The following is an 18,011-nucleotide window of genomic DNA, read 5'->3' as shown; positions in this document are numbered from 1 at the left end:
AACAAGTTTTGAGTGCGACTGCTGATTGGTTGTCCCGAGATTGAGCTCAAGAGCGAGTGCCAAACGAGTGGCAAAGAGTGTCAGAGTGTTTGCCACGTTCCTCTCCGTTGCGATTTTGAGTGTTTTCTGGGGCGTTACATGATTTGACTGTTAATTAGGCTTAAGTAAGGCAACATTTCAATTAGTCGCTGTGCTTAATGAGAGAAAGGTGAGAGCTTTGAATCGCTTAAGCTCTCTCTCTCTCTCTCTCTCTCTCTCTCTCTCCACGCAGCTCTCTTTCTCTCGGCAAACTTTCTTTCACTTAGCTTAGTGTCAAATGGGCGTGTCCTATTTTGTGGCGCTTTGGGCGGCGCTCTGAAGCATGTCAAGAGAGCAGCGCAACCGTATTACACTCCCTGTCTCCCTCTCACTCCCTTTCCTTCTCTGTCTCTCTTTTGCTGTTGTTCTTCTTCTGCTTTCAGCTCCATTTTGTTCATGTGTGTGGGAAACTTTTTGTTCGAGACATTTCCTTTCGACTTTTGCCGCGTCTTGCCGTGTGTGTGGCCTCTTTTGTAGATTGTCTGTTTGTCTTTATCTTTCTATAGATATAGATTCCCCCTTGCTCTGCCTCTTGCCTCGTTTGCTCTTTCGCAGCGATTTCTCAATGGAGTCTCTCATTCACAAAATATTTCATTAATTTTTTACATCTATTTTTGTTTTGTTTTGTTAATCAAGTGTTTCGCCAAAAAAAGGACTTGCTGGCCAATTTTTTAATTAAGTTTTCGCCTTTCGACATCGACATCCAAGCATCAATAAAGTTTAACAAATTATCTCTGTGGCCCCCTCTGTCTGTCTCGTTGTCTCTCGGTCCCTCTGTTTTTGGGCATTTTTAAGTGCAGTCTGTTGGCGGCATTCAGTGGAGGCTCCAACTCCATTTGATGGCTTCATTTTTGCTTTTGTTTTTGTGTCAAATTTGCATATTTTAAATGGGCAATCACGACTCTCGAAAAGGAGACGCTCCGACAATTGTGAGGAGCTTCCTTATGGAGGCGAAACTAATTATGAAACGTCCACAGAAGACGCTCCACAAAACAAAAAGAGGGAACAAAAAATGAGAAATCAACTTGAAGACTTCATTCGGATGATGAAAAAAATGATTAAGGCTCCCCAGATTTGTGGTAATTAATGTTGTTTTGATTCACAAAAAGTCTGAGATAAATGCCAGCAAATATCATCTGAAATATTCGACATAACTCCTCAAGGCCCTCTCATCACATTTCTCTCCATTTTGACTCATCCGAAAAGTCTTTCCTATGTTCTTTTAACCCATTTGAATTCCCATCGATCATCCGTTCAAAGACCCTTCAAACCCATTCAAATGGACTACCCTTCCAGCCCGAATGCTTCAAATGACTTGCCACAACTTTCTCAATGAGCAAATCAAGCTCCAAGAAGACAATCTCTCGACCCAAGAGCTAACCACTGCCCCAGACAGTGCACAAAAAGTATTAAATTTCATTAATTGCCAAAATTAAAAAGGCAAACAAAATCAGGCAAGGCAACAGCAAGAGAACAAGCAAAACAAAAAGAAAAACAAAAAAAAATAAATAAAGATTGGTGAAAAATTAAAAATTCATACGGCAGCGATGCGGTCACATAAATTTAAGAGGAGCAGCCAACAAACCGAAAGCAGAGAGCAGACAGATGCAAAACAAATTATAATAAATATATGTGCGAATACACGGAAAGAAATTTGATTAAATATTGATTGGAAAAAGTACCGATTCCCTTCTGAATTTATGCAAACTTCACTGCCTTTGAATGTCATAATTTTTTTCTCTCTGCATAAATGGGAATCTGTTGAAGAAGCTCCAAGCAAATGCTAAAGACGTGGGCGTTCAATGGGCTCTTTTTGTTTGGGGTTTTTGTTTTGTTTTGGTTAATAATAATGAAACTGGACCGCAGCCACCGCAGCAAGGCGTTGTCAACAGTTGGAGATGATGATACCCGATGATGAGAGGAGGCTGAGGCTGAGGCTGAAGCTAAGGCTGATGACGAGACCGACGGCCCTCGGAGCTGGGCTTCATCTTCATTTGGCACACGGTAGTTGTCTCAGTTGTCATTTAGCCGCAGCTCTCATTCTCATTCAAGGTGTACTGGCAGCCATTCGAGGCGAAGAGCTCCTTCTCAGTGTCGTGACTTGATTTATTTTGGCCCACACTTGGGCCCCGACTCGGGTCTTGGGTTATACATAAATTTGAATTATGGTACCCTCGCTCGTAAATTCGTTGGATGATGTTTCTATTTTAACAGTTAGTCGGAGTCGGAGTCGATCGAACGATCCATCAATGAACTCGCATCGCAGCTGAATGAACTGCCCCGAAACCTGAACACGAATTCGATTGATCGAATCGAGTCCCTCATTTGATATGCAGTTTCGATCTTCAGTTTATATGCTAATTTCCTGGCTGGTTCGGTTTTTCGGTTTTCAGTTTCAATTTTTAGATGTCCATTGTGTTCGCATTTTCGGTTGGCTTTTTGTTTTGCTCGTTTTTTGTGTGTATTTTTTATTTAATTTTAATTTTTATTTCGTAAACTTTAAATTTGTTGTCACTTCTGTGGGAGCAGCAAAGGTTTTTCCACTCTCCACCGACTGGCTGGCTGAATGGCTTTCGAGCTGTTGGTCGTTTTTGTGTTTTTATTATAATTGGGTGCGGTTCGGTGTGGTTCGGTAGTGTTTCTGCAGAACTCTATGAATCGACGGCTATTGTTTAGGCACACACACAGCTCTTTTTTGTGCGGCAGCAGCCATAGAAATTAATAAAATTTATGGTTTATTTGGAATTCTTGTTCGTTTTTTTTCTTCGGTCATTAATTCGCCATAAAGAAGTAGGCAAAGTGTGTGGCAAAAGCTTTTAGAGTCGAATGACATGGGGGAGAAGCTGCGGCTGTTCATTGGAAGTTGTTTTGGAATGATAACTCTATTGGGAGCAGAGTTATGATGCTGTGGTGGGGTTTATAGCTGAGTGGGGATTGTTATTTTAGTGCAGATTTCTCTCTGTTTGAGCACTTTTATGCCGACACTCAAATGGAAACTCTTAAGTAGAAATTTCTGTGGAATCTCATTTAACACTTAATCCCTTTTGCACTTGTTTTCATTCATTCTTGAGCATCGCAACTGGGCTCCCCCTTAGCACTTATCGCTGAACCATTTATCTGAAAAGGTGTCAACCCATGTCTTCCAGATTACTATGTATCTGGCATACCCTCAACGCATACCCATCTTCTGCTTTGTGTTTAAAAACCTGTAAATTGTCCTATTTTCATGGGAAGACAATCGAACTTCTATACAAATTACCAGCCCACATCTTTTGTAAGAGTTTTCACTTTGATTCCAAGTGATTTACGATCGATTTGGTTCTTTGATGGTGTCCTAAGCGCCACATGAACTTCCGTTCCCTGCCAGAGAGGTGTCGCCCGCGTGGGTGTCTCTCTGTCAAACCAGCAGAGAAAAAAAACAAATTCAATTCGGAATTAATAGTCGAGGAGGAGGGTATCCCATGAGACACCGAATACGAGACCGAAAAATGTTTTATTACATTGATTTGCATTTAAATCGATGTTGGCGGCGGCGTCATTCATTCTGTTCGAGTCCGAGTGGGGACTGAGACTATTCCATGAGCAGGGGATAGACCGATGATTACGGGCCCAGCGAGCGGTCAAAATGTTGACAATGATCCCCGATATCCCACACCAAGAAGTCGGAATCGAACTTGGACTCGAACTGGGATTCCCGATCCGAAAACTTGGAAGTTTTCAATGAATTTGTCTGTTTCTTTCTGCTTCTTCGTTGCGATGATCGTCTCTTGTTCTGTTTGGTTCTGCTTTAGGATGATCTTCTGCTACTTTTTTTTATAATTTTTCTTCTCTGCTGCTTTTTCGATTTCTAATTCTTTTGGAATCTTCTTTCCTCTCAGTTTTATTCTCTCATGAATGAACGCGTCGAAGTTTCTATCCTTTCAGCCCGAAACTTTTTCTCTTTGTATATTAGATCATAAATTATTGAATCTTTTGCATATATGACAAAACAAATAATATTCAGTCTTTCTTGAGTTCCTTTTTTTCGGGCTTATGTCGTGCTTCCAGTAGCCACCCCGCTGTGCAGCCCAATGCCTCCCTGCCCCTCTGTTTAGGCAAAATTTATTGGTTTTTTCATTTTTATTGAGAAATTACAAAGAGTCCGGGCTGGGGCGGGGGAGAGAAAACGAAGAAGGAAGTAAGGAATCTCTGGGGAGTAGGTGGCGCCTGGCTTTAGAGGATTAGAGACAAGCGCTTACTCACTCGCACAAAGAGGCTGAAGGAATGGGCAAAAGAAGGGAGAATCGGAGTGAGACAGGCACACATACAGAAAGAGAGAGACAGAGAGAGAGATCGATCCCCCTCACGATTTATGCCCACAAAATGCTTTAGGGCACACACAGCATATTTCTGTTCATTCAAAGTAAAGTCGAAATCGGGCAACAGGTTTATCTTTTTGTTGCCCATACCCACAGCCTCCTCCTCCCCCTTGAAAACAATGAGAAAATGAAACTCTTCGGCAAAGCACTCGCTCTGGTCGCCCAGCAACAACAACAACAACAACAACAGCAACAATGAGAGCAACCAACATCTGCCTCCCACCAAGTGCTGCTCCCGAAGCGCAGAGCCCCAGCCAAGCCGAGCCGAAGATTGGAGCCGAAGCCCACAAACCTTAGCCGAAGCCAGACCCAATCTCGAGCTGGCCCGGCACTCGTTCCACTCAGTGGAATGGCATCCGAATCCTACCGTGGGAAATGAACAGTAGTCGTTTCGCTGAGGCTTTTTGCCAGCAGCAGCCAGCAGCAGCAGCAGCAGCAGCAGCCAGTTTGCTGACGTTCCACCTCCTCCGCTTCCTCCTCTTCCTTCTTCCTCTTTCGCATCATCTGCTGTTGCTTTTGTTGTTGCTGTTGCTTTGAGCTTTTCGCAATTTCTCTGCAGCGTTTTGTTTTTGGTTTCGCTTCGTCGTCGGTCGGCGCGGCGCATATCAAATAAGCCTAATAATAATGCAATTTATGTAAAAGAGCGAAAGATGTACACAGAGAGGGGGAAGAAGAGGAATAGTGTGCTCTATTTTGTGGAGTGAGAGAGTGGGAGAGAGAGAGAGTGTAGCTCTGGTGTAGTTAGTGGGGAGGAATATCAATTGGTTTGCTACGAGGAGTGTGAGCAAATTCTACAATGTGTTCTGCACTCCAAGGAAGCTTTCACTGCATATAAAACCCAATTTAGTTTTTAGCCTGGAAAACTCCTGTGCACTTCGCTTGTTTTCCCATTTGTGTGTTGCCGTTTAGGGGAAAAACCTTTTAGCACCTAACCTCTGGCAGGCCGCAGCGAAAATCACAACAAGTTGCGGGCCAAAACCGCACGCTTTCCATCCATCCAGAGTCCAGTGTACAGTGTACATTGTACACAGTGTGTCCATGGCAGGCGGCTTATCAGTGCGAGTGGGCAAACAAAGGATGCGCGTGCGGGGCAGGCAACACCTTCCCTTCTGGATTGCGGGTTGCCAAGGCTCGCTCTCGACGTCGGCGGTTCTCTGTCAAGTAGTACGTGCGCAATGGACGATAGTGCAGCAGCAGCTATATAGCTAGCTCCCTCTCACTCTCCCTGTGCTCTCACCGTTATCTTCTCGATCGTGAAGGATCGCGCGCATGCGCATGCTTATATTTGTTGAAGGAGCAGATAACAAAGAGGTGATAATTGACCGACCTATTGGCCTTTGCAACCAATTACGATACTTATCAGCGCGCGGCAATCAAATTAAACAGAGTCCCCCGCAACAATTCTCGGGCGGTGCAACGACGGTGGTCCCACTCCCACTCCCACACCCACTCTCTCGCTCTCCCTCCCTCTCCCTCTGGATCACTAATCGCTGGCCAGATCGAACGTGAAACGAGAGCAGCGCCGCACTCCCATGCCCAAGGTGTGAAAAATACCTAAAACCAGGCTCCAGGACGGGGTTTGTGTGTGGATTGTGTATGCTAAGCAGCCGCATTATCATTTTATCAGTTGTTTGCCTGGTCACCGGCCTGTCCCTGGGCCTGGCGCACCACCGTTTCCTGATCGTGGGCATGCACCAGCAGGGCCACCTCCAGATTCAGTTGCGCAATGTCCTCCTTCAGTTTGACGATCGATTTCTTGATCTGCTGCACAGAGCCTGAAATGATACGAGGGATTAGTAGGGGAATGCAACGTGTGTGGTTTATAGGGCGAGGATTACAGCTGTGATTTGGATTCAGAAATGGATTGGAAATATTCTTATCGGAGCAGATTGAGTGTGAAAAGTGAATGTGTGAGAAAAGGTTAACTATTTGCTGGCAGAGATTCATTCTTCCTTAAGCTATTTCAATTATTTTCATGTGGATTTCCATCAGTCTTCATCGTTCTCTTCTGTTTCTGATACTCACTTCCATCGGACATAACCTGACCGCGTCGTTCCATTTCCTCCTTCTTCAGCTCCTGCTCCAGCATCACCTCATTCAGCTGGGCCAACTGCTTCTCGGAGTCCGCCTGCACCTGGTTCTGGGCATACTGAATCGTGGACAGCTCAATGGAGAGCTCCTTGAACTGCTGAATCAGCGGCTGCAGCTCGTTGTTTAAATGCTTCTCGCGGCTTTCGACCTTCTCCAGGCTGAAGGTGAACTCGCTGTGCAGCTTCTTCAGCTGCGCCTGCGTGGTCTCCGAGGACTCGTTGATGCTGTTCTTGAAGGCATCCATCTGGCTGATGTGGGTGCGCCAGTCGCGTGCATCCGCCTTCACAAAGACTTTCAGATGGGGCAGCACTCGCTCCAGCTCGAGGCGCCACTCCTGATGGTCGCTGAGGCGAGCGTCGAGCTCTTGGGCCTGCTCGTCGAGAGCCACATCGATGGATCGCTTCTGGGGTCGGTTCAGCCAGTTGAGTTGCCTGAAATTGTGCGCCTCCAGCTCCAGGTCGCTGTCGTCGCTGAGACCGGCAGCATTCTGTTCGTCCTCCAGCTTTTCCAGTATGATTTCCGCATTGTCCTCGAGGTAGTCGCCCAGGAATTCCTCCTCCTGCATTTTCTGCACACGCTGATAGCCCACTTTGGCCACTTTGCAGGCCTGTGTGGAGAGAATGTCGAGGACATTGAGGCAGATGGGTCCGGCACCACGAATCAGCTTGTTGGGTGGAAAGTCCACAGGGACATCCTGCAAGGGAGCAACAATTAGGGAAGGGGAACTTTTACCGCTTTCCAACAACTCACAATCTCCTCCAGCAGTTGAATAATATTCGCCGCCACTGTATTGGGATCATCGTACTCCTGTGGCCGCTCCATGTCCTTCCCGAGCTTCTTGCACAGCCACCAGCAGATGAGGGTGAACATGTAGAACTGCTCCCCCGGGTTGGTGGCCTTCACAAAGTAGAACCGCGACAGTGGCTTCAGCTTGAACTCCTTCAGCAAATGCTTTTCGTAGTTGAGCAATTTCAGTTTCTCCAACAAGTCATCCGATTGGAAGTTCTGCAGCTGTTGGGTTTTCTCCGCGCCATCATCTTGCTGCATCTTTTAGCTGTAAGTAAACTTTATTCGGAAAAACTGTAATGCAAATGAAAAATGTTTGTTTTTAAATGTAGGAAAAGTTTCCATGGTAACCGGGGAACGAGCAAACAAAGCGAGAGCGCAGGTGCCTGGTGTGACTTTATGGAACATGAAATAAGTTTGGTAAATTTTAGATTTAATTTGATCGGCTACGAACTTTATATTATCTTCTATTGGAGAAATTTGCTTTTTTTAAATACATTTTAAATATTGCGCCTCTATTATTGCCAATAGATGGAGCCAGTTGCATTTAAGAATTGCGTCTAACAGCACATGTTGAAAGTTAACATTTATCGTGGCTAGATATTCTCTCAGAATGTAGGCTACTTTTGATATTTTCTGACGATCCAATGTATAAGCTTATTTGTAGCTCTCCAATCATGTATATTGTACCAAGTGATTTATCGAGAAAACAGCACACACAAAAAAAGCATGGAACACCAATTGGAAATTTATAAAAATATCCCATGCCGTTTACCTCCAATCAGCATATTTTAGTACTTTTCCTTGGTATATTTAAGGTATATTTTGCCGAGTTGGTATACTTTTGAGGGTCAAGCATAAATCCGCGGTCACACTGTGCAGCATACAAAAACAAAATAAAAATAGAAAAACTGAAAAAAAATAAAATAAAAAAAACAATGGATCTCCAAGTAATAATGCAAAAAATGATGCAGGACTGGAACAACTATGGCTATGGTATGGAGTTGGCACAGCATCCCTTCGACCAATTTCCGCCAAATGGCATGGCAGACCAGGCACCAGCCCAGGAGGAACCCGAGGACGACGACGACGAGGACGATGATGAGCAGCGCACGCTATTCTGTGGCAATCTGGACGAACGCGTGACCGAGGAGATCCTGTACGAAGTGTTCGTGCAGGCAGGTCCGCTGGAGGGTGTACGCATTCCCACGGACAACACGGGGCGGCAGCGCAACTTTGGCTTTGTGACGTACCAGCGAATATCTGCGGTTCCCTTTGCCCTCGAGCTCTACCAGGGCTTGGAGCTGTTTCAGAAGAAGGTAACCATCAAGCAGCAGGGGGCAGACAAGGCGAGACCACCACAACCACCCCAATCATTTGGACAGAGTCGTTTACGGAATCCGTTCATGAACGAGCTGCCCGCACCAATGCCCATGGACCCTGGAGCACACCGCCACGCGCGTCACAGCTTGCACGGTGCCAGGCCGTACGATCGAAATGCTGGACAGAACAATGGCAAGTACAATAATGGGGATCTGCGTCGCCGCTCCGACAGCTCCGTGATGGATCGAAATCGGCCGAGGGTGCATCAGCATCCGCAGCCGCACCATCAGCACGACCGACGCTTGGATCAGCGCAGCAACAACAAGCGGAGGCTGCTCTGAGGGCATGCCCATAAAATCGATTTAAGCCGCTTCACTTACAGAAAACAATGTTTTTAATAGTCTTTAAGTAATCGCCTTAAGAACATTCTACACAAATAGATAGAAAGTAAACCACACACTGTCCCCCCCACACAACACATTCATCTATGAGATAAGCATTCCATATGAATGTGCCTTTTGTTAAGTGTCTGTCTACCTTGAATAGAGTTTAAGCTGTACAAAGATGCAAATTGTGTTCCCTACTAACGTGCTATACTCCTCAGCGTCTTCTCCACGTTCCTGTACGTGCGCGCTGGTATCACCTCCAGCAGCAGTCGCTGGTAGCTGCTGTGCTCGGACAGCGCGCGGAACAGCGACTTGGCATAGCTGCGCGTCTCCAGGCTGCCTTCGAGCAGCAGATTGGCGCCCACCACAAAGAACTTGTCGCGATGGTCCCTCCCCATGGCGTAGATGCGATCACTGCCCAGCCGCTCGACGAGTCTGAACAACAGCTTGGCCGTGGAGGTGCGCACGAGGGCATTCTGATGCTGCGCACCCTTGCTGGAGAGGATATTCAGCACCTTGACGGGCTGCGCATGATCCACCATGGACTCCAGGGCGTGTGTGGCATCCGCGCGTATAAAGCGATTCGTGTCTGCGGTGCGATGCAGCAGCGCGCAGACGAGATCGTCGCACTCCTGCTCCAGATACTTGGACTTCAAGCTGAATAGCTCGGCGGCCGCTTGGCAGGAGGCGCGCGCCACCTGGGAGCGCAGATTGCGCACCGAGCGCGTGAGCTGGATGCAGGTCATGTGCATGTGGCTGTCCAGAAACTCCGCGTGGCAGCGTATCAGCCGCACCAGGCTCTTCAAGCCCACAATGTTCAGCTCCCAGTTGCTGGAGTCCAGCTGGTCAAGGGTCTTGAGTAGAGCCTCGCGTGGCTTCTCGAAGCGCGACATGTTCTGGGGGAACAGTTCCGCCTGCGAGATCTTAATGGCCTGCTTCACCGGCGAGACACGCCGCTGGCCGCGCAGGAAATACGAAGTCTTTGACTTTTGCTTGAGCGGCGTGTGCTTGGCCTTCCCTCTGACAGCAATGGCAGCGATAGCACTGATGTTGCCCAGCTGCGAGCCCGACTGCGAGGTGTTGTCTGTGGTGCTGGTGCTGGTGTTATCCAGGGATCCCTGCTTCGAGGCAGGGCGTGCGCCGTAGAGTGACTCCAGGGAAATGCTGCGCGGCTGCAGGGCCAAGTTGTCCGACTTTAAGCTAAAGGAACTGCGTGCTGGCTCTACGATTTCTGCCTGTGGTTCCGCCTGCAGCTGCTCCACCGGCGAGGAGTCACTGGGTGATGCCTGCAGCTCATGCTGCACCTCTTCCACCACCACAAAACTGTTGCTGCCTTCGATGTCCTCTTCGATGGGCAGCGACTTGGTCGATTGGGCTCTTGAGAGCTGCGGGGAAGCGTCCTCCAGCTGCGTTTTGATGCTCTCCGTTTTGCTGTGGAGACTGTTGACGCTCTCGTTGCGTTTGAGAGAGTCCTCACGGTGCAGTTGCTCCGCTTCCTCCTCTATGTCTGGAAGGGGATTCAGGATTGTAAGTATTCTGTATATGGAATCATGTTTTGTGCTTACTTGATACAATATCATCCACGACGAGCTCGCCAAAGGTCTCCACCGCATTGCGCTCCAGACTGAGCACTTCCAATTGTTTATCCACGCTTTCGGCACTGCGCGCGGCACTCGCAGGTCGTCGCTCCGTTCCGCTGTTGCTCGACTTGGCTGAGGCTGTGGACTTCTGGGAGTAACTCGTGGACTTTACAGACAGCGGTGAGCCATCCGTGGGTACTTTGTCCGCTTCCGGCTCCGCTCCTGTGTGAACGCTTGTGCTGCGAGAGAAATAATAATAAAAGAGTTTCAAAATAGGAAAATATTATATGGAAATCAACTTACAACTCCTTGTAGGGAATCACAGCATAAACATTTTCTTGTGCACCATCTGCCGGTGGCGGAAACACTTCCCAGGTGGACTTATCATCGACCTGCTGCTGCTCACTCTCTGCAACAATTTGCATCGATTTTCTGTACTCTGTGTCCGTGCAGCAGGTGCCAGCAGGCGGCTGATTGTTGTCACTACTCGTACAGAGAATAACCCCGCAAAGTGCTGAATGAACCTCAACTGCCTTTTGGCAAATGTACGACCAGCTGGAGTGGAGCAGAGTGCGTGTACGAACCAGCAGACTGGCTGGCTCTGGGCCACAGGAAAATGCATTCTGCATTTTAGGTGAATGCCACGACACTGCCTGCCTCAAAGATACATTCGGGACCAATGCGTGGACACTCGCTGAGCAACTACTTCAAGCAAGACCACTGTGCAGACTGTCGCTTTGACCATTGGCTAACTGGTTGGCTGCCTGACCCCACAACTATTCAGGTACTTTTGTGTATTTCCCTACCAGGAATCCACAACAAAACCCCAGAGTTGCAAATGAAAAACAGGACATTGCGTTTTCCACGTATTCACACACACACACACACACAAAGGTAGGAAAACCCTCCTCCAGGCCACTGCCCAACTAGCCAAAGGAAAAGCCAAAGCAAAAGGTCGCGGAATGGTCTTAAGCGGCAAACTAGCGAGGAACTAGCCACGGCTCTGACCAGCCGCTCGTTTGCGGTTAGACACTTCGTTCGAAACGAATTTCTTAGTCATCTTCGGGTGGATTCGTGTGCCGAACGATGCCATGTGAGAGGGCTGTAGACACAGGTGTGCGTGTGTGTGTGTGTGTCTGGAGAGTTGACATTTTCACCAATATGCCCAAATAGATCGGAATACATAAATACATACAATTGTACATATTTACATACATTTTTACGTGTTCCTTACACAATTTCTAAGCGAAGTTTCTGGACGTAAGCACAAAGACTTCTTTGGCTATTACTCCTTGCTCTGGTATGTTGCCGCCGAAGTCATAGCCAGAACACAAAGGAAAATTGATTTTCTTGGCCAGGCAGATGCCTCCAGTGGCCAGTGGTCGCTGAATTACAATAAAAGCTTCCCCCCATCAGCCTTAAATTGCAGCAACGCGCCTCCTACTGCGCATTTAAATTATTTAGGTTAACTAACGTGACACCTTTAAGCGCCTTTAAGAGCCTCCTTTTTGGCTGTGAGTCACAGGTGCGTGTAGCCGGCTGCCGGCTGATTTTGCGGTCTAATGGTTAACCCGCTTCGGGGGTCCCCCACATCTGGGAGTCGGGGCATTCAAAAATGTAGGTTAACATTCGTCAACGTACGTGGGAAGTGGACAGGGGCAGGGGCAGAGACTGACCAGTGTTGGGGTTCGTTTAATTGAGTTATGGAGGCAGAACTTACTCTGATTTTGTGGCGCCAGCGCCGGCGCATTCCCTGCCCAACTGCTGTGCTGATTGTAGATTATCTGTGGAAAAGCTGCGCTGTTTCTTGTGCATTTCGCCATCTAAAGAGTGCATAGAATAAAGTTAAGAGTGGATTTTAGAGCTCAGAGTAATGTTTATTCTTGCCTTGTGCCTGGCCAGCGTTTCGTGTTCTGTTGCTCTGCTGGGCGATGGTAAAGGAGTGCTGATGCTGCAGCTTCTTGCGCAGCATTTGACTCTGCTGAGTTGACTTCGGGTTTGTGTAGCTAACTTTTGGATACGCCTGTCCATCCATGGCGTAGGATGTGCTGGAACGCTGCATGCTGCGCATAAAATTGTTCACAAAATCCGTGTGCTGATGCATGGCGGGAAATCTGCAAGAAATAAACATTCTTTAAAAGATAAAAGAACTCTGTGCCAGCTGCTGCATATCCTACCTTGAATTGGGCGCCGCAAAGTGACTGCCAGTGCGGCCTGTCAGCTGTATAAAACTGCCAGTGCTGCCACTGCTGCAAGTGGTTGCCGTGCTGTCAGTGCTTCGGCCGTCCATCGAAGTGTCTGAGCAGGTTTTGCCCACCATGCGGCGATCCATGAGGTTTCCTACAGTTTGGGAGACACATTACTAAGGGGAATCTTTGCAAAACTGTAAAGAAAACTCACCATGCATTGTCCTATTAGCGCCAAAACTTAATCTCTGCGAAAAGTCCTAAGGGAAAAGGAATATTTTATTTATTTTCGTTCACCATTTGGCTTCGCATAAAACTCACATTGGGGCTGGGGCTGGTCATGTCCAGCGTCTCTGGCGGAGAGTGGAAGGAATGTCGATGCAGATTCTCATTGACGTGACTAAAACTGAAGGGAAAAGTAAAAGTTATCAAGGGAGCTTAAAGGTAGTCCGCTGCTCACCTGTGGAGTGTCTGTGTTCTGTCCTTTGCCTCCGTGCCCTCCTGCACACCACGCTGTCTGCTGGCGGCACGCATGCGTCGCCTCTTCACAGCATTTGGTGAGGCTGAGCCATCGCCCTGATTGATCCAGTCCACATCTGCACCACGCCGATTGCCGGGCGTGTCCGTTTGATTGAAGACAAAGAGCACGGAGCTGTCCGGCGTTATGATGGGTAACTGCAGGCGGGACAGACGCATTCTGGCAGCCTCCAGCATGGGTGGACCGAGCTCCACGCCTGCAGCCATTTCGGACACGATGGCCAGCACCTGCTTGACCGAAGAGATGTCAGCCAGGACGGCAAGCACCTCCAGAGCCGCCTGGCGTACGCGTCGCTTGCGATTCAGCGAGGAGTAAATGGTCTGCGCCGTCAGCAGGTTGATGTCAAAGCAGGTGCCGGGAAAAGTCATCAAAGCGAAGATGGACATTTGGAGTGCATGATCACGGAACTGTGGAGCAATAAATCATCGTATTAGTTTCACTTAGACTTTGTGGAACCTTTCCTGAACTCACCTTTGAGCTCTTGGCATGCATAAACTCTGGCGCCGTGAGCTTGGCCACAATTGTGCCCGCTGGCAGTCGCTGCATCAGCGCCTTGCACACTCGATTGGCTCCTGCGGTGCCCTGGCGACACAGTCCTGTGAGAATCTGCAGCGTGCGCTCCTCCAAGTTGTCCAGCGGCAGGCGTGTGATCAAATTCACCAGCAGCTCACGCTTCAGCTCAGCCACCTCGAAGTGTCGCTCGGAGGAGAGCAAAGTGCGCAGCAGACTGTCCAAGTACGGCTGCACCTGAGCCAAGTTGCTCGAGGAGCTGAGGGCCAGCTCCAGATGGGCAAAGCCCTGCAGGCGATGCCGCCAGTCCTGTGCGGAAAGAGAAGGAAGGTAAATGTGAGTTAGGAAAGTGTTTTATTGCTACTACATTTTGGCAAATTAGATCTATTCATGCAATGCGAATATTTCCGCCATAAAGTGTTTGTTCATTTGCCAAACTTTAGATAGTTTCGAGACACTGCCCAAACCCATGCCATTGCTGGTTGACTTTTTTCTTTGCCCGTTTTGTATTTGGTACGCGCTATAATTTCGGTTAATGTTCTTCTTATATTTTTTTGGTGCCCGAACTGACCCACTTCCTGGCACGCTCTGCAGCGGCCCACAGTCCCAGCCCCAGTCCCAGTCCCAGCCGGAGGACGTTGGTCCTACTATTTTATCGTCGCATATGCAAGCTGTGGTGTGAGTGATGGGCTCTGTACTCGTTCTTGTGCTCTTGTTTTTGTTCCGGCAAGCTGCTGCTGCTGCTGCTGCTGCTATGAATATCGCGTGCACTTAAATGATTGACCGTAGGACTCCTCTTTGGCACTCCACTATGTAGCCGCTGCTGCTGCTGCAATCCAATACCCATTCCGCATGGATTCCGCATAACATGCAACTATTACCGGAATGCCCAAGTCGCTTTTTTCCCACTCAGAAAGTTGGGCTTGATAAGCGGCACATCTCAGCGGGCAAGTAGCAGCGTGATTTGGTTCTTTCAACTTTAACTTTCAACTGCTGACTGACGCACATTGACGTGGAAATTTAAGCGGGTTTCCCGCCCAAGAGAAAGTGGCAAGAAATCGTTTGGATTTGCCCAAAAGTACTTGAAGCAAATAATTTGTTGGCTTTTGAAATGGAAACGTCAAAAATTAATAGGTCATTGATACGGGGGCTCGCTCCGACACCCAGCCAGGGTTTGCTTTTGTTTTCCCCATCGTCATCGATATGAGTGAGTGCAGGGGGGGCAAGGGCTTATCGCTGAAATTTTCATTAGCAAGGGGGTCGAAGCAAAGCGAGTACGGAGCAACAATAATAATAGCAGCGCCAGGCTACACGTCGAAGGTGGAGCTGGCGCTGGGACGATGCGTGTCTCGTACGTAATAAAGCCCAGCGCTGGCGGTGGCTGCCATTATGAAGGCAGAATTATGAACGCATATGAAATTGAACATATCCTAGTGACCCAGTTAGAACAGCAAGAGAGAGGGAGTAGGGTAGGGGGCACAGGCCGGCCGGCTGCGTTGGTTGGGGCGTGGGTTAGCGTGTGGTATAATTTCATTGTTTCATTTTCGGGCAATACACAACACTGTTTGGGGTGCAGAAACAATTACCGTTGGAGCATGCTAAATTTGGACAACAATTCGACTGCAATTATGGCGTCAATCGACACAGTTTTCGCAACTTACCCCAGATCTGAGATCCATCAGAGTTTTATAGTTGACAATGTCCAGATCCTCCCAGGACTTTGGTGTCACTGGCGACTCTGCGGATATGATGGAGTTGCTGCGTGCTCGCTGGGATTGGCCGGGGGATGGAGAACGCTCTGCCATATCCTCATTGCGGCGCTGTGAACGCGGCGATGGATCCCGCTGAAGATTGTGCAGCACTTCGATCTGCTTGTGCGGCACCTTGGGACTGATGTTGTTGCTGCCCGCTGGACTCGTGCTGCGACTGCGGTAGAGCTGTGGGGAATGCGGCGATGGAGTCTGCTTGGAGTCTGCTTCCTGCTGTTTGGAGCTGGGACTGGGACTGCCACTTGTCGTGGAATGATCCGCTTGCACTTGGCTCTGTGCTCGCACCGACTGAGAGCTGTATGGGCGTGGCAATGGCTTCGTATTATCATTGGGTATATCCACAACCAGCGCTGAGGTCTTGCTGTCACTTGGTGTGCTCTCGAGAGGTTCATCCTCCAACGGCGATTGCAGCGTGGCGCCCGAGGAGTCATCCAGCGCTATAACAATGGGTTGAGCTGTTCGCTTGGTATTGCTGGTGGCCGCATCGCTGTCGGGTGTGCGCATTTTCACCACCTCCCCACCAAATGTCACGCGCTTCAGGCCACGCGAGGGCGTGCTGGGCTCTGACTTGTTCTCCGTTCCCGCCGCAGCAGCTGGAGGCTCATCCAGCTCAGAGTCGCTGATGACTTGCACGATGCCTGCCGCTTCTCGCATATCCTGATCTACCCTGGATCTACTCGCACTCGGCAAGGAGCGGCAAACCAGCTCTTTGGTCTCCATTTCCTGGGAGTAAACTCGCGCTGGACTGTCGGACTCCTCCGTCTCAGTGTCCGCCTCGAGCAGCCGCATGGTGACGGTGTCATCATTGATCTGGATTTCCGTTTCCATTATGACCTTTCCCTTGTCCGAACAACTGGCCTGCTGCAGCTGCAGCGAAGCGTCCAAGGGATGGCTGCTGCTCCTCCAGCTCTGCTCCCTGGGCAGCGCCCGCCAGGCGCCCGTTTTGACTTCTCCCAGGCGATTCTGCTTCTCAGACACTCCATACACCTGACACAGTTGGTAGTACTTGCTGAGGGTGGTGTGTCCGCCCACCGTGTTCATAATGGCTTCAAATTCGTGGACTCCCAGGAGCTCTCGCATCTTGGACAGAACCTTCAGCGTGAGCTCCTGCTGCGGCAGTTGCTCCAAATGTTGCACCACACGCTGCAGTGCCTGCTGCACGATAAAATGCCGCTGGGGGGTGTGCAAAATCGATTGGAGTATGGCGGGCAGTGAGAGCAGAACGCCGCAGCTAAGTCGCCCGTGGTCCGAGTCCTTGGGGGACAGTCCAGTGTCGAGTATCCTGAGGACCACCGATTCGGGTACAGCTGTTTCCGCCAGATACACGCGCAGGCAGTCGAGTGCTCCCTTGCGAACGGTGGGCGCCTGGTGGCCCAGGTTCTCGACCAGCAGGCCGATCAGCTGCTGCTCCTCCATGTGGCTGTCGGCTCGGTCTTGCATCACCACAAGGACATCGACGAGCACTCGCAGGGCGTGCTGGCGCACCTGCCACTCGGGATCCTGCAGCCGCTCATGGAACTCGGCAAACATGGCGCTGGGGCTAATGGTTTCCGGCAGGCGGCGTGTGCGAAGAATATGCTCCCACAGCGGTGTCAGTTGCACAGTTGCACCACCCATCGCCGGGGCCTCTGCTCGTCGTTGCATTTTCATACCAGCCCCAGTCCCAGTCCCTGACTGGTTGTTATTCTTGTCCTTGACTTCGCTGGCAGTGCCACCACTCACATAAGTGACACTCTCGCTGTCCTCGCTGTTGTAGTCACTCATCGGCGTGCGGGTTCGACTGCCATTGGCCGCTGACGTTGCTGTGGAAGCTATAGGGAGCGGCGCATTGTTACTGCTGCTATCTTTGCGTTCCAAAATACGTCGAAAGAACATGCTGCTCCGACCGCACCTCCCCTCTCTGCCTGCAATTATCTGACTTGCACTGCCTTTGGTTGCCTTTGGTCTATTCACTTGGATTTTAATTTTTAATTGTCACGCACGCTTGCATCCGGTCCGAAATGTCCTGTGACTAGTGGCAATCCCTCTTTATTTCTAACTTTTTTTCAGCCACAACATTAACTTTCAACTCGCTAGCAACGACTGGGCATATTACTGTTGGCTGATTGCTTTTGTAGCCAACGCTAGAGCTAGAACATTGAGAGCCGTTGCACTGCGCATGCTCTACGGGCCGTTACTCTCCGCCTTGGTTTGCCGCTTTGCTCTGCTGCAACAGTTAGTTTCCAACCACCAACATTGCACTTGGCTAAACTGGCTAAGAAAGGACCAAGTTTCTGACTTTGTTGCTAGAAAGTTTCTAGTTCCTAAAAGTATTATGTATAATTGATGTGCGAGAGCTCAGGCTTTGATGGAACTAATCCAGAGTGGTGGGTTCTCACAATGCGCTTTCTTTTTGGATCTTATTTT

General features: G+C 49.2%; 3 protein-coding genes across 3 annotated transcripts; 1 reads left to right on the top strand and 2 right to left on the bottom strand.

Moving 5' to 3' along the window:
* Positions 1-5,331: 5,331 nt before the first annotated feature.
* On the bottom strand, positions 5,332-7,694 carry LOC117900515 (intraflagellar transport protein 57 homolog). The gene is made up of 3 exons (XM_034810911.1): positions 7,278-7,694; positions 6,462-7,221; positions 5,332-6,211 (listed from the first exon to the last, which is right to left on the bottom strand). Exons 1-3 carry the CDS (start codon positions 7,572-7,574, stop codon positions 6,060-6,062), a joined length of 1,209 nt encoding a protein of 402 aa, XP_034666802.1. The 5' UTR covers positions 7,575-7,694; the 3' UTR covers positions 5,332-6,059.
* Positions 7,695-8,180: 486 nt separating this feature from the next.
* LOC117901494 (RNA-binding protein 7) lies at positions 8,181-9,096 on the top strand. Its single transcript, XM_034812262.1, has one exon. The coding sequence runs from the start codon at positions 8,252-8,254 to the stop codon at positions 8,975-8,977; it is 726 nt and encodes a 241-aa protein (XP_034668153.1). The 5' UTR covers positions 8,181-8,251; the 3' UTR covers positions 8,978-9,096.
* A 100-nt stretch (positions 9,097-9,196) lies between these two features.
* Positions 9,197-17,893, bottom strand: LOC117901402. Its single transcript, XM_034812136.1, has 11 exons — positions 15,498-17,893; positions 13,798-14,145; positions 13,249-13,733; positions 13,110-13,194; positions 13,003-13,048; positions 12,780-12,942; positions 12,490-12,716; positions 12,323-12,425; positions 10,906-11,085; positions 10,588-10,853; positions 9,197-10,529 (listed from the first exon to the last, which is right to left on the bottom strand). The coding sequence occupies exons 1-11, from the start codon at positions 17,478-17,480 to the stop codon at positions 9,220-9,222; spliced, it is 5,196 nt and encodes a 1,731-aa protein (XP_034668027.1). The 5' UTR covers positions 17,481-17,893; the 3' UTR covers positions 9,197-9,219.
* Between the last annotated feature and the right edge of the window lie 118 nt (positions 17,894-18,011).

The sequence above is a fragment of the Drosophila subobscura genome, chromosome U (assembly GCF_008121235.1).
Source record: "Drosophila subobscura isolate 14011-0131.10 chromosome U, UCBerk_Dsub_1.0, whole genome shotgun sequence".
NCBI lineage: Eukaryota > Metazoa > Arthropoda > Insecta > Diptera > Drosophilidae > Drosophila > Drosophila subobscura.
Note: the sequence above shows the minus strand (reverse complement) of the source record. Positions and strands in the feature narration are given on the sequence as shown.